This window comes from Rana temporaria, chromosome 8, assembly GCF_905171775.1.
Source record: "Rana temporaria chromosome 8, aRanTem1.1, whole genome shotgun sequence".
NCBI classification, from domain to species: Eukaryota; Metazoa; Chordata; class Amphibia; order Anura; family Ranidae; genus Rana; species Rana temporaria.
The window spans coordinates 144,561,176-144,578,287 of NC_053496.1; the positions used below are offsets into that span (position 1 = coordinate 144,561,176).

General features: G+C 44.2%; 1 protein-coding gene across 3 annotated transcripts in view; it reads left to right on the plus strand.

Annotated features, from left to right (window-relative positions):
- ANTXRL (ANTXR like) overlaps positions 1-17,112 on the plus strand; it is a 198,702-nt gene that overhangs the window by 132,458 nt on the left and 49,132 nt on the right. For all 3 annotated transcript variants that reach the window (XM_040320826.1, XM_040320825.1, XM_040320827.1), the window contains exons 10-11: positions 12,496-12,594; positions 15,463-15,532. In XM_040320826.1, the coding sequence (XP_040176760.1) occupies positions 12,496-12,594; positions 15,463-15,532 (169 nt within the window). The remainder of the gene's footprint in view (positions 1-12,495; positions 12,595-15,462; positions 15,533-17,112) is intronic.

Here is a 17,112-nt window from a genome sequence, read left to right on the forward strand (position 1 = left end):
CCCTTACTTTTTAATATCTTTATAAACGATATTGGGTCTGGGAGCAAAAGTAACATTTCTGTCTTTGCAGATGGCACCAAGCTATGCAGTGGAATAACGTCCTTACAGGATGTCTCCAATTTACATTTTTTTTTTTATTAACCTATTAAAGTGGAGGTTCACCCGCAAAAAAAATGTTAAGATTAGATTCATGCTCATTTTGTCTAGGGGAATCGGCTAGTTTTTTTAAAAACAAAGCAGTACTTACCGTTTTAGAGAGCGATCTTCTCCGCCGCTTCCGGGTATGGTCTTCGGGTCTGGGCATTCCTTCTTGATTGACAGGCTTCCGACAGGCTTCCGACGGTCGCATCTATCGCGTCATGATTTTCCGAAAGTAGCCGAACGTCGGTGCGCAGGCGCCGTATAGAGCCGCACCGACGTTCGGCTTCTTTCGGCTACTCGTGACGCGATAGATGCGACCGTCGGAAGCCTGTCGGAAGACTGTCAATCAAGAAGGAATGCCCAGACCCGAAAACCATACCCGGACGCGGCGCAGAAGATCGCTCTCTAAAACGGTAAGTACTGCTTCGTTTTTTAAAAAAAATAGCCGATTCCCCTAGACAAAATGAGCATGAATCTAATCTTAAAAATGTTTTTGCGGGTGAACTACCGCTTTAACACTTGGGATCCAGTAGTGACTTTCATTGTTAGTACCATGTCTCACAACTTTCCAACACATTCATCACTGTGAAATTTGCAAGATTTTATTGAATCTGGGTGTATAGCTCAGGGTCACCAGTTCAGTTTTTTTGTTTTAGCAGTATACAGTTATTATGGGCATACTGTGGTCATCTCATCATAGGAAAGGTATGAGCAGCATCCTGTTTTTGGATGAGATTTGTTTTTCTTCGATGCTGACTGCACTGTTTTAGTGTTATGCCAGCTCTGCGTCTTTATGCGAGGTAGAGGAAGTTGTGGTGAATGTTAGATTCCTGCAGCGTGTATGTGGTGTTTGTAAATAGTCTATGTATTACCTTCTGTCTTTATAGAATGAGACAAAGGAAGATCTCAAGGTTGGAATTCTGTAGCTTGATGTTCACTCTTGACTTGTAATGGAGGAGAGCTGTAGAACAGCACATAGACTTCCTCCTTCACCCTGCATTTGGCCTTCTCTAGGAGAAAACAGTAACAGTTGTCCCCAAAATATGAAAACCACTTTTTAATATTTTTCACCAGTACAGAAGAGTCCTGGGGCCAACTACAAATATAAACTATTAAGGTTGGAATGTTAAAAAACGAATTGCTGAGTCTGCCCAAATCCTAAAAATATAAATACGTTTCTCTTGCAAACTGAACAACCACAATAATTACGGTACATTGAAGTGTAAACCAGCCAGGCACTGAAAAGGAGGGATATACTCTTCAGCACCTTTAATGCAATGTCTTCCTTTGTTGGTGAGGTTGGTCATATTTTTGTATGCACAGCACTAACTAGTGGTTGAAGTGGAGAAGAGCACAACCCACTCACAAAGGAAGAGGAGCAAGAGCTGTGTTATTTTAAAGTGGCGGTTCACCCAAAAACTCAATTTTTAACATTAGATTGAGGCTCGTTTTGTGAAGGGGAATTGGGTGTTTTTTTTTAAATCAAAGCAGTACTTACCGTTTTAGAGATAGATCTTCTCCGCCGCTTCCGGGTATGGGCTGCGGGACTGGGCGTTCCTATTTGATTGACAGGCTTCCGACGATTTTCCGAAAGTAGCCGAACGTCGGTGCGCAGGCGCCGTATAGAGCCGCACCGACGTTCGGCTTCTTTCGGCTACTCGTGACGCGATGTATGCAACCGTCGGAAGCCTGTTGGAAGCCTGTCAATCAAATAGGAACGCCCAGTCCCGAAGACCATACCCGGAAGCGGCAGAGAAGATCTATCTCTAACATGGTACATACTGCTTCGATTTAAAAAAAAACACCTGATTCCCCTTTACAAAACGAGCCTCAATCTAATGTTCAAAATTGTTTTTCGGGTGAACTCCCGCTTTAACTTGTATTTCTGTAAGACTCTATGGTGCACGTTTATGAAGCGTCTCCTTTTATAAAGTGAAGCGATCTACAAACGCATCAAAAAGTGGAGAACGCCCCCTGATACTGGAATCTCGTGAGACTTAACGAGATTACAGTACCAGAAATTCATCAAAACACAGAGTTGTCCGTTTATTAAGCAGTGATAAATTATCACTGCTCAGTACACTGACAGATGGCCCACCACCTGTTACTAAAATAAATAGTCCCCCTACATAATATATACATCTATATATATATATATCATATATAAGAAGGCCAGTATGGTGGCCTGAGTTTATGGGAGGAGCCCGGAGGGTATTTAAGCAGCCCACTCACACATGCTCTTTGTCGGTTCAGTGTGCAGTACTACACGTCACTGGGCCGACTCTTCCCAGCTCACCTCATATCCGTGAGTCTGCGCATTCAATCGCATTCGACATCGCAAGCGCTTTGCGGCTTCTCCCTTCATGGTCTTTGCCGGCGGTTCCCGCTTACTTCGCAGGTAGGATTCAAACCTTTTCGTATCTTGTGCAATCTTACAATTCGTTATGCTTCCTATCCTGCATCCCTTTTGGGAAAAAATCTGCTTCTGAGTTACTTTTGCTCATGTTCCAACATCATTTAGCTCAGGCGTAGTACATTTGTAACTTCCTTCTGCCAAACATACGATTCATTTGTAAATCCATTTGGAGATTGACATGTGTTTGTATGGGTTCTTTGGCAGATTGAGGTGCTAATTGGACTCACATGGTGCCTTGTCTGCACTTGATTAGCCTGGGGGGATGGGTGGTTGGTAGGTGTTCGGTTTCAAAGCAAGGGGTAGCATACACTCTACAACCAATTCGTATCAGATTCGTTCAATACTCCTTACTATCAATTCGTATCGGATTCATTTCATGCATTTTACAACCATTTTGTATCAGATACATTGCATACTTTCTACCGTTGTCATTCATTGTTTCCCCATGTCGTGTGTTTTAGTTCCCGCAGCGGAACTTAGGAATTGCTTGTTCCCGCAGTGGAGCTTACAAAGCATTGATACGCACTTCTCGTGTTCTATTTTCTACACCAAATCTTGTTGTTTTGCCCCATGCACGGCATCACGCTACACATTCCCGACATGTTTCACTCCAGCCACAGTCCGCCGCAAACTCACTCGCATGGCCCACTGTCGCAAGTAAGATTTACACATTCTTTATGTCAAAACAGGCGTTGTCCTTCTACCTTATACTGCTTGCTTAAGGTACAAACAAACCAGGTGTTTTTATCCTTTCTCAGTAACCCAATTCTTATTGATTGAGACCTTGCAACCATGCAAATCATCTCAGCAGTCTGATACCCTTGCTGAGACCCTTGCAACACATGACCATTACAAAATGCGAAGAAAAAAAAAAAAAAAACGCAAAAAAGGAAAAAAAATATAAAACGCAAAAAATAAATAAATAATAAAAAAAAAAAAAAAAACTATTGCCACCACGTAACCTCAGCCCAGCAACCTGACACCTGTTGAGACCGTTGCAACGATGCAAAATTCGTCTCCACAGCCTGACACCCTTGTTAAGACCCTTGCAAACGCAATACCGTCTTAGCAGCCCCACACTCATCGAGACTCTTGCAACCACACTAAATCGTCTCAGCAGCCGACACCCTTGTTAAGACCCTTGCAACACATGACCCTTACAAAACGAAGAAAAAAAAAAAAAAAACGCAAAAAAAAAAAAAAAAAAAAAAACCAAAAAAAAAAAAAAAAAAAAAAAAAAAAAAAAAGAAAAAATTGCCACCACACAATCTCAGCCCCGCAACCTGACACCTGTTGAGACCGTTGCAATGACGCAAAATTTGTCTCCACAGCCTGACACCCTTGTTAAGACCCTTGCAAACGCAATACCGTCTTAGCAGCCCCACACTCATCGAGACTCTTGCAACCACACTAAATCGTCTCAGCAGCCGACACCCTTGTTAAGACCCTTGCAACACATGACCCTTACAAAACGGAAAAAAAAAAAAAAAAAAAACGCAAAAAAAAAAAAACAAAAAAAAAAAACGCAAAAAGAAATATAAAAGTGCAGAAAAAAAAAAAAAAATTGCCACCACACAATCTCAGCCCCGCAACCTGACACCTGTTGAGACCGTTGCAATGACGCAAAATTCGTCTTCGCAGCCTGACATCCTTGTTGAGACCCTTGCAAACGCAATACCGTCTCAGCAGCCCCACACTCATGGAGACTCTTGCAAGCACAGAAAATTGTCTCAGCAGCCTGACACCCTTGCAAACGCAATACCGTCTCAGCAGCCCCACACTCATGGAGACTCTTGCAAGCACGCAAAATTTGTCTCCGCAGCCTGACACCCTTGTTGAGACCCTTGCAAACGCAATACCGTGTCAGCAGCCCCACACTCATGGAGACTCTTGCAAGCACACAAAATTGTCTCAGCAGCCTGACACCCTTGTTGAGACCCTTGCAAACGCAATACCGTGTCAGCAGCCCCACACTCATGGAGACTCTTGCAAGCACACAAAATTGTCTCAGCAGCCTGACACCCTTGTTAAGACCCTTGCAACACATGACCCTTACAAAACGAAAAAAAAAAAAAAAATATGCAAAAAAAAAAAAAAAAAAAGAAGCAGAAAAAAATTAATTGTCACCACACAATCTCAGCACAGCAACCTGACACCTGTTGAGATCATTGCAGCCATGCAAAATCGTCTCAGCAGCCTCACACCATTGTTGAGATCCTTGCAAACGCAATACCGTCTCAGCAGCCCTACACTCATCAAGACTCTTGCAACCACACAATACCATCTCAGTAGCCTCACACCATTGTTGAGACCCATGCAAACGCAATACCGTCTCAGCAGCCCTACACTCATCAAGACCCTTGCAACCACACAATACCGTCTCAGCAGCCTTACACCATAGTTCAGACCCTTGCAAACGCAATACCGTCTCAGCAGCCCCACACTCATCAAGGCCCTTGCAACCACGGAATACCGTCTCAGCAGCCTCACACCATAGTTCAGACCCTTGCAAACGCAATACCGTCTCAGCAGCCCCACACTCATCAAGGCCCTTGCAACCACGGAATACCGTCTCAGCAGCCTCACACCATAGTTCAGACCCTTGCAAACACAATACCGTCTCAGCAGCCCCACACTCATCAAGACTCTTGCAACCACGCAATACCATCTCAGCAGCCTCACACCATTGTTGAGTCCCTTGCAAACACAATACCGTCTCAGCAGCGCCACACTCATCGAGACCCTTGCAACCACGCAATACTGTCTTGAGCAACCTCCCACTCGTCAAAGACCTTTGTGACCATACAGTCTCGCCCCAGCAACCTGGCATTCATTGAGACCCTTGCAGCCAGACAAATCATCTTTGGCCTCATGTACACTGCTGTTGGTAAAAAAAAAAAAAATGGGTTCAGACGGATGTTCAGAGGCATTCGAAACGCATTCGAAACGCCAATGCCTGTAACAGCTTGTAAACACTGCCAGATGCGGTAACTCATGTTTACCAGCGTTTCATTCACAGTCGTTTTCATAAAAAAAAATAAAAAAATAAAGGGGAATATTGTCTCAGCAACTTGACACTCATTTGAGACCCTTGCTAAATGTAATATCATCTCAGCTACCTCACACCCTTCTAGACCTTTGCAACCACACAATCTCATCTCAGCAACCTGACACCCGTTCAGACCTTTGCAGCCATACAAAGTCATCTTAGCAACCTGACACTCATTTGAGACCATTGCAAATGCAATATCGTCTCCGCAACCTGACACCCATTTAGACCCTTGCAGCCATACAAAGTTGTCTCAGCGGCCGACACTCATTTGAGACCATTGCAAAACGCAAGATCGTCTCAGCAACCCCTCACTTGTTGAGACCTGTGCAACCACACCATGCCATCTCAAAACAAACCTCATAATCATCGAGACCTTTGCAACCACACAATATTGTCTCAGCAAACCAGACTGAGACCCTTGCAACCACCAATACCATCAAACCTTCATACTCAAGGCCCCTGCCACCACACAATATCGTCCCAGCAACCTGACACTCACTGACACCCTTGCAACCGCACAATATTGTCTGCAGTAGTATAAAACACGTAGCGGCACGCACCTACGTGCAAACCCGAATACAAACTAAACTTGCAAACACACCTCAGTGACAAACAATCAGCCACACAAACACACAGTGGCACCCAGTTGGCCATTCATCTTCAGTGGCACGCGGGCCACTCATCTTTTCTCAGTTTTTTCCCTGCGGTTAGTTCAGGTTTTCATCCAGCACCAGCGAGTGCACGTTGGCCTGCGAGTGCACGTTGGCCTGCGAGTGCATGTATATCGTCTTGTTGAGCACCTGTGTATTGTCTTGATTTTCTCACACCAATGCAAGATCCAGTCCAAGTTCTCAAACTAGACCAAGCATCAGTAGCAGACTTAGCTATGTGGGACAACTTCCCCACCTGATAGAACATCATTTCAATCTTCATCCCGGCAGTGTCAGCCGAGCCACCAAAGGCTTTTGCAGCCATTTTTAGGCCGCCACTGGTTCTCCAAAACTTGGCCCCCAGAAATTATCTTAAATTTTTGCTTCACCCAGTCTTCATCACGCCTCGTGCTGCACCCCATCGTGGCAGCTGCCCAGGTCTGGGTCCACACTTGAACAGGACAGACACTGTTCTTCACCACAGACAATCAGGCCACAGCCGACATCATCAATTAAGATAGATCTAAGTCACTCCCCATCACTTCCTGCGCAGGCTCGCGCAGCTGTCACTCCGTCACCAGTTAATATCTTATGTAGACCTTTTCCAGGCAAATGCAAAAAGCAGCTGATGCGCTTTCCTATTCCAACCTTGGAATGGATGTTTTTTCCAGCAAGAGCCTGGAGCCGACCCAACAACTATCCCTGTCCCACCATGGACATTGCTGACGATGGACTGAAGTCGCATCTCGCCAACGCAATCCAACTTATTAACCACTCCTTGGCACGCAACACACTGAAGGCCTATCGCACTGCTTGGAACACTAATCGCAAATTTTTGGCCCCTTGCCCCGGAGCAGCAATAGGCAACGTTGGACACATCCTAGCCTTCATATCGTATTGCCACATGCAGCTGACCATTTCTCAATACTATCTCGCCATATCTAGATGACATCCAGCATTTCCTGTCCCTGCAGGACCCCAGTAAACCGTCAGTATTCTCGAGCCCATGCAGTCAAATCCCTCCTACAGGGCATACAGAAGCACTGTAGTCAGTGGCAAGCGCCTAGCTTTCAAGAGTCCCCTCTTTAGGGACATGTCTAAAATCCTTACTCGTTCCCGGTTTAGGGCTTTGCCCAGTCTAGTCACCCAACAGCCATCTACCAGGCCTTCTACGGTTCCCTACAACCTAGTGAATTTAGTCAGCGGCTCCGGCAGTCACACACTGCTCCGACGCCACCCGACTTGCTTTCGAACCACTACACTCTCACAGTCTGCAAACGCAACAAACAGGCCCCTGGGGTTGACATCAACCTGTTTCAGCCTGACGCCCAGTGACGGTGCTCAACCCACTACTGCTCCATCTACCCAGCCAATCTGAGGGTAGCTCGTTGCTACCCTTTCTAAACCAGCTCCCTGAGTGTCAGCCAGTGTGTCAAGCATGTCAGAATCCTCCTAAGTAACTTGTGCTTCAAACCCCAGTCAGTTCTCAGGACATTCTTTCCGAATTGGAGCAGCCTCAGTTGCCTCCCAACAGGGAGTACCAGACTACGTAATCAAGATACCAGGCTGATGGAAGTCTCCTTGTTTTGCCACATACATCCCAAATCCTCATGAAGGAATGGCACAAGCCTTTACCAAGCTAGCTCAATAATTACAAGAAATCAATATAAACTATTTCCCTATCTGAGTCTTTTGCCCCCTTTTCTTGGCATACTGACCAGACCACCAAGGCACACTTCAGGTCTATTTATGTTGTAAGTCTTGTCGCGTGTTTATGTGATCCACATCTCTCTCGGTTAGAGGGTAACGACCATAAATAAGAAGGCCAGTATGGTGGCCTGAGTTTATGGGAGGAGCCCGGAGGGTATTTAAGCAGCCCACTCACACATGCTCTTTGTCGGTTCAGTGTGCAGTACTACACGTCACTGGGCCGACTCTTCCCAGCTCACCTCATATCCGTGAGTCTGCGCATTCAATCGCATTCGACACCCTCCCGCCCTTCCCTTTTTCAGGGCACTTCTCAGCATTTTCTTCTTCAATTAACTACCCATTACTTACCTTGGGTATGCCCCCTTTTCTTGGCATACTGACCAGACCACCAAGGCACACTTCAGGTCTATTTATGTTGTAAGTCTTGTCGCGTGTTTATGTGATCCACATCTCTCTCGGTTAGAGGGTAACGACCATAAATATATATATATATATATATATATATAGATGGATAGATAGAAATAGATAGATAGATAGATAGATAGAGTGTGAATTCTGTCACAGATTGAGATCCCACCTTCATAAACTGTCCGTTTCTGTGTCAGACAATGAGGGATTCTCAATGTGCGGCAATCGTCGGTGAAGAACATGTTCTCCCCCGATCATCTCTGTTTCATAAACAGTTTATAATCCTTGGGATCACCACTGATCACAGTTTCATAAACGGACACCTATATCATCCATAGGTGTAGACAGCCTGTTGCATTAGGGTGTGCACCCCAAAGCTCAAACACATATGCGTGTGTGTGCATATGTATATATATTGACGTTGTCAGTAGGGTAGAGATTGGTGTCAGTAGGGCAGTGTCCTATTTTTTTTTATTGTTTTACTTTTTAGTATTTTTTACAACTATTTTTACAAACTTTTTTTTTGGAACCTCCGTTAGGGGGCTTTGGTGAAATATCAGTGTTCTTAAAAGGGGAATCTGCACCACACAGGGTGATTAGGGTGTGCACCCTGTTTGTACACCTATGATATTAGCCTTTCTCCCCCTGAGGAACCTTGACATAGTTTTCAGTTCTCAAGGAACCCCTGCTAAAATCGATTCATTGGGGGTCAATGGGAAAAATGGCATTTACATTGGTGGTCAGTGGGAAGAGAAATCTCCTTAGGCCACGTTTAAGCACTGTATCGCAACTGCAATTTCATCCTTTATATCTAATCATCCCAGGCACTTTTCCTTACTTATATTTGTGAAACACTGAGGCCGCGTACACACGATCAGTCCATCCGATGAGAACGGTCCTAAGGACCGTTGTCATCGGTTAACCGATGAAGCTGACTGATGGTCTGATGTGCCTACACACCATCGGTTAAAAACCGATCGTGTCAGAAAGCGGTGACGTAAAACACAACGATGTGCTGAAAAAAACGAAGTTCAATGCTTCCAAGCATGCGTCGACTTGATTCTGAGCATGCATGGATTTTTAACCGATGCTTTTGCATACTAACCATCGGTTTTGACCCATCGGTTAGGCGTCCATCGGTTCAATTTTAAAGCAAGTTCTACATTTTTTGACCGAAGGTTAACTGACCGATGGGGCCCACACACGATCAGTTTGGACAGATGAAAAGGTCCTTCAGTCCGTTTTCATCGGTTTTGACCGATTGTGTGTACGCGGCCTGAGAGGGTGGACATGGCTGTACCAGTGTTGTCCATTTTAAATAAATTAGTTGTGCCTCGTAGCACTAGTATCCTTGATAGAGAGAAGATCAGGTGTATTTGACCCTAGCCTTTACTAGACATCTACATTCGTTTTCATCCGAATGCATTTTCGTCCGAATTTCGGGTATTTTCGTTATTTTAACAAACTAAAACGAGCGTGCAGAATCCGAAATCTGAATTGTAGTTTCGCAACAGCTGGATGGCCGCCGGTTTGAGACCTCTGCTTTAAACTGTATTTTTTAGGAAGTTCCTCTCTCCTCCTGTTTTGGCTATGGGGCAGGAAAGTGAAGGGAAATCTTCTCAGTGGTTGATGGTAAAGAAATAAAATAAAAACAGGGGTTGAAACACTCTCTTACTCTATCTAAAGCCTTTAGTTCTACTTTGTTATACCTGTTGTATGAGATTTGGTCAAAATAGTATGAGTCTGAATGTATTGGCTATACTACACCTAGTCATAACAGAAAGCACATTCCTGATGTCTAGGAATTCTTAAGTCCAGATGGTGGTAATTCCCAAATCCCTTATTTACAGGATAGAAATAACCTTGAAAAGAAAAGGGGTGCTGTTGATTTCCCAAAACTAATCTTTACTGCTAATTAAAAAAAATGCAATCCACCCCTAGCTGGGTTACAGGGGGGCCTCTCCACAAAAAACACCAAAAACTACTAGCCCATTGATCCCCCTATGCCAGGGATATGCAATTAGATAACCTCCAGCTGTTGCAAAACTGCAAGTCCCATCATGCCTCTGCCTCTGGGTGTCATGCTTGTGGCTGTCAGAGTCTTGCTATGCCTCATAGGACTTGTAGTTCTGCAACAGCTGGAGGTCCGCTAATTGCATATCTCTGCCCTATGCCCTGCCGTTTGTAGGATTGGCTCAACATTATAATTGTGCGCCCCCTAGTGGCTGTTCAAAGCTGAGCTTGTGTGCAATGTGCTCTCTCCTTCTCCAGCTGAGCTCAGTAGTGGTCGATCCTGGCTGTTCAAACTGTGCACATGCTCAGTGTAGCTTTTCCTTCTCTAGCCAAGCTCAGCTAGAGCTTTGGAGTTACAACAGTCTCACAAATGTCCACCTGTTTTGTCACTATGTCACATACACCCTATGTGGATAATGTAGGTGGCCATGGTGACACACATTGTGCAAGCATAGTTCATTACTGTCATCAGAAAGCTAATCCAGAGCAATGTTGGAAAGACAATTCTGGCGTTAGTGTATATAAACAGCAAGCAGATGAAAGAAGCTAGAAGGAATCAACAGCACTGAGATGTAATAATGGGATAAAAAAACATATTTTATGTTAAAGAATGGTAATTGTTTATGATACACAGTTTTTAACCACTTGCTTACTGGGCACATATACCCCCCTCCTGCCCAGATGAAATTTCAACTTCCGGCACTGCATCACTTTAACTGACAATTGCGCAGTCGTGCGACGTGGCTCCCAAACAAAATTGACGTCCTTTTTTCCCCACAAGTAGAGCTTTCTTTTGATGGTATTTGATCACCTCTGTGGTTTTTATTTTTTGCGCAATAAAAAAAAAAAAAGCGACAATTTTGAAAAAAAATCCTATATCTTTTACTTGTTGCTATAATAAATAGCCCAATTAAAAAAAAAATTCTCAGTCTAGGCCGATACATATTCTACGTATTTTTGGTAAAAGAAAAAAAAATTGCAATAAGCGACTGGTTTGCGCAAAAGTTATAGCGCCTACAAAATAGGGGACAGAATTATTATTAATTTTTTTTTTTTTTTTTTTTACTAGTAATGGCGGCGATCTGCGACTTTTATTGGGACTGTGACATTATGGTGGACATATCGGACACTTTTGACACATTTTTGGCACTATTCACATTTATACTGCGATCAGTGCTATAAATATGCACTAATTACTGTGTAAATGTGACTGGCAGGGAAGGGGTTAACACTAGGGGGTGAGGAAGGGGTTAAATGTGTACCCTGCATAGTGTTTCTAACTGTGGGGGAAGGGGACTGACTGGGGGAGGTGACCGATCTGTGTCCCTGTGTACAAGGGACACAGATCGGTCTCCTCTCTCCCTGACAGGACGTGGATCTGTGTGTTTATACACACAGATCCACGTCCTTGTCTAAGTAACCGCCGATCGTGGGTGCCTGGAGGACATCACGGCCGCCAGGCACACGCATCGGCATCTCAGTGATGCGGCGGGCACGCACCCCCCCGGTACGGCCGGCAGGAAGTGGTTAAACAATTGAAATGTCATCCAGTTAGGATTTACATCTACTCTTACTGTAAATAACTTCTTCTATACACAACTGTGTCCCCTTGTCTTTTGTGTAGTCTTTGGGTTAAAAATATAAACCGTAACTAAACTGCATCTGGGCACCACAAAAAAAAAAAAAAAAAAAAAACTGCCCATACTTAAAAAAACACTCCCCAGCATATTTATGATTCTGGCCATCTTGAGTAAGGGCAGATGATTAATGTAGCATTTACTACCTGAAATCCATCATCCCTTATCTCAGGCATGCAGGCAGGAGTGTGTGTGCTTAGGTGAGAAAGCCCCTCCTGAAGACTCTTGGGTTTTATGACATAATTTGCCAAGGCCTGGAAACCAGTAACTGAAGACATTTTAAAAGAAAGTTTAAAACAAGTAAATATTATATAGTGTACTTTCTCATCTAATTGATAATTCTAGCAGCATACAGTTTAAACTAGTCAATGTTGATTAAGAAAGTGAAGTTCCACTTTAATATCTGAAATAGTTTAACATGCTGATTAGTTTGCCTATTTACACATTTTTCTTGTTCTCTTATTGCAGAGTCCTTCCAGGTGGTGGTAAAAGGAAACGGTTTCTACCATGCCCGAAATATTGACCAAGTGCTCTGCAGCTTTAAACTCAATGACAGCATAACTATAAGTATGAACACCAACTTTTGTTATTTGAAACATCTTTAGCATTATTCAATTTTCTTGATGCATGCATGCTGTAAAAATGAAGGTTTCAAACAAGTAGCGAGTTTGCTCTTCTAGAAGCAGCTGTCTGCTCTGCATTTCCTAAACTATACAGGATTTCCTGCAGGAATGGCAGGCTTCATTCATCTCTATGGGTAAATGGCGTTGTCATTCTGACGCAGCGGAGGTGAGCAAAGACATAAACATTGGTGGCTGGGAAAGGCACAGGAATGCATCTTTGTACACACCATTGTCTGTTTCTGTGCTCGGCTGTACAGTGTTTGAATGAAAGCTCCATTCATCCACAATCATTAATGGAGCCTTTCATTCATGCAGCAAGATGCAGATTGCTATTTGTGTAATTTTGACTTTGTACATGACACTTTGTAGTAATTCAACCCTCTTCAACTTCAAATCACACAAATATCCAAACAGATCCAGGTAACCTACCACCGTTCCTACTATATAGATTTATATTCTTTGTTTTTCAATCATTTTTATTAAGGTTATAAACCGTACAGATATAAGATCGTACAACACAAAATAGAAAAGTACCGGTACATAAAAACATTAGTAACATACACCGTTGATTGCTAAAGAACCAAAATTACGCTATTCTTAAAGAGGAAGTAAACCCACTAGAAAAAAAAAAAGCACCACCTGCAAGACAAAGGCATAATTAGCTAGTATTATGCCTTTGTCTTGCAGGTGGTGCGTTTTTTATGCTATGCATACTAACTCATTATGTAATACTCACCTCAGATCGAAGCCCCCGCAACCGCCCTCGTTCACCGCTCGGGCAGCCGACATCACTCCCGGCTGTTACTTCCAGGTATCGCGGCTCTGGCGCTGTAATTGGCCGGATCCGCAAAGACTTCACTCCCGTGCATGCGTGTGGGAGCCGCCAGTCACGGCACGGCCTCCATTAGGAATGGCACGTTCGCTGTTGCTAAAGTGCGCCGTAGACATTGGCGCCCGTGATTTTCGTAAATATCTCCTAAACTGTGTAGGTTTAGGAGATATTTCAAGCACCTACAGGTAAGCCTGAGGCCCCATACACACGAGAGGATTTATCCGCAGATACGGTCCAGCGGACCGTATCCGCGGATAAATCCTCTCGAGGATTTCAGAAGATTTCTATGCGATGGCGTGTACACACCATCGCATTGAAATCCCCGCTGAAATCCTCTGCCGATGACGTGTCGCGCCGTCGCCGCTATTATGACGCGGCGACGGGCGCGACGCTGTCATATAAGGAATTCCACGCATGCGTCAAATCATTACGACGCGTGCGGGGAATCCCTTTGGACGGATGGATCCGGTAAGTCTGTACAGACGAGCGGATCCATCCGTTGGAATGGATTCCAGCAGATGGATTTGTTGAGCATGTCAGCAAATATCCATCTGCTGGAAATCCATCCCAGGGGAGATTTATCTGCGGATAAATATCCGACGAAGTGTACACACCATAGGATCTATCCGCAGAAACCCATTTGATGGGATTTATCTGCGGATAGATTCTATGGTGTGTATGGGGCCTTAAAGGGTTTACAACCACTTTAAAAGCAGAGGAGGCATCGGAGGAACAGCATGACCGAAGGACGTTCTCATTGAAGACAAGTCATCTCAGCCATGAATCAATCACGGTAGATGGTCTTTGTGTTTTCATACACAGCCTTCAAATTGGGAGCGGGACCAGTGATATTCTTTCATTAACTTTCAAAATCTCATTGAAAGGGGTTGAAATTGCTATGAAATTTTCACATCTGTATCCAGAATTAGGCTGTACAGTTACAGTTTTTGAATATAAAACAACCAATAATTTGTTAGTTATATACAACTGGAAAGTTTTGAAAATCATTACCTTTTGAGAATGTGATGAAGTATGCTATATAAAATATACTCTCTCTCTCTTATTTATATATATATAATAGGCCTGGCAGCCGAAGTGTCACTCTGAACTAGCTGGGAGGAACAGGCCTCTCTCACAGACCCGGCTCTAGGGCCTCTGCCACAGGCCAATTTCAATAAAGGACTTATGTGAATAAAGAGAGTGAATCCTCCCAGTTAACTTTTCCTATATAGGCCCCTGGATGACAGCAAGCATACCTGTCAGTGGTCCGGACGCCCGATCCCAGACTGGGATTCTCTCAACAGGTCATGGAACCCAGCGAAACACTGGGGTCCCCCTTTTTCTCAGGAAGAGGTTCGATGCAGTTTTCAGCTTTGGCCAGGTGGGCCGCGCTGGCGGGGTCCATGGAATGCGCGTACCCTGAAGGTGGATACCGCCCCTGGAACGGGGACCCCGCAAAGAACTTTTTAACACATGACCCCTGTCACAGATATACTCTCCCCCAGCATGCCCCGCGAGGGAAAACTCCTCTGATTGGCTGCTGGGGAAAAGTTGCTCTGCCAGAACCCCTCTGGCGCCAACTGCCAGCAAGGGGTGGTATTGCACCCCTTGACCACAGACTGACCCAGTGGACATTCCTGGAATGACAGAAGTCCCAAATTTAGACAAACCACGAATGGGCGCAAAGTAACTCTCCCATTCCCACTAACTTTAGCGTAGTGCCCATGCTGAAAGCAAGGGGGCGCTACACTAGTATCATGTCCAAATGAATATATTCACTAGTATCATGTCCAAATGACAAAATTCACTAGAATCTGCCGAAAAAAAAAAAAAAAAAAAGAAAAAACAGGATAGACAGAACACAGCTATAAAACAAGAAATGCATTACACAGTTTGTAAATCATTTTTATATAGCAACATCTCTGTTCTGGTAATTGTGCAAAAGTAAAAATAGTTGTTTTCTTCTTTGCTTTCTTTCAGATGAAAAACCAACAGACATACAGGATACATATCTACTCTGTCCTGCCCCAGTAATCGAGGAAGTGGGACAGTATGTATTAATTAATATCTGTAAGCAGAAATGATATGGGGTTAACATAAGGTATTGCAATGGCTACGGATCTGCATAGAATGAGTGAATAAGCTGAGGTTCCATAAACCTCCTTCCAATTATTTCAAATTATATTTAAAGTTCTGTTTCTAAACCAAGGGCCAGCTGCATGGGTTGACGACTTTCACATTAGCTCAGAGGAAAACTTGAGGCTGAAGACTGAAGTAAGAAAGTAAGCAGCACTGACAACCAGTGGCATAGCGTGGGTTGTCAGCGCCCAGGGCAAAGAAGGTAATTTGCACCCGAACCTGTGGACTTTTAGCACTCCCTGAGTCTCTTCCACAAGTACAGTATTAAACCGTGGCAACACAAGGGGTCCTCGACTCACAGTCTGATCCTCAGATTGGCTGTCGGCAGCCTTTTCTTTTATTATTGGTTGAATCTGAGGTAGTCAAAGAGATATCTTCTCAGATTCAACCAATCATGAGAAATTGCATTTTTTTAAATGGTCATTAAAAACGATAGTGTGTAGGCTCCAGAGCATTTTTCTTGACATGAAAAATGGACATAAAAAATTTAGAACATGCTCTAATTTTTCTCGTCGTTTTTCACGTTGTCGTTTTTCACATCATGAAAAATGGTCGTGTGTAGGCTTTAACAACGGGAAAAAAATGCACATGCTCAGAAGCAAGTTATGAGACGGGAGCACTCGTTCTGGTAAAACTAGCGTTTGTAATGGAGATAGCACATTCGTCACGCTGTAACAGACTGAAAAGCACAAAGACTGAAAAGCGCGAATCGTCTCTCACCAAACTTTTACTAACACTAAATCAGCAAAAGCAGCCCAAAGGGTGGCGCCATCTGAATGGAACTTCCCCTTTATAGTGCCGTCTTATGTGTTGTACGTCACAGCGCTTTGCTCAAGCATTTATTTTTCACGATCGTGTGTATGCAAGGCAGGCTTGACAAGAATCAAGTAAAAAAAAACGTTGTTTTTTCTAGGACATCGTGCGTACGCGGCTTCAGACTATAAATAATAATGGGGAGCCCTTAGGCCCCCTACACACGAGGAGACATGTCCGATGAAAACGGTCCGCGGACGGTTTTCATCGGACATGTCTCCTGGGAGCTTTTGTTCTGATGTTTGTACACACTATCAGACCAAAATCCCCACGGACAGAGAACGCGGTGACGTAGAAGACACCGACGTTCTCAAACACGGAAGTGCAATGCTTCCACGCATGCGTCTAATCAATTTGACGCATTCACGGGATTTCGGGACGCTGGTTACACGTCATAACCAGCGGACATGTCCGATTAGGTGTACTAACCATCGGACATGTTTCCAGCGGACAAGTTTCTTAGCTTGCTAAGAAACTTTTGTCCGCTGGAGACCTGTCCGCTAGGCCGTAAACACGGTCGGACATGTCCGCGGAAACTGGTCCGCGGACCAGTTTCAGCGGACATGTTCGACCGTGTGTACGCGGCCTAATATACAGCAGAGCAGGCAGCCAAGAATAACCCTGATGTAAGGTAGTAGGAATTGAAGAAGAGACAATTGGGGAGGGGTGTCCCTTCTC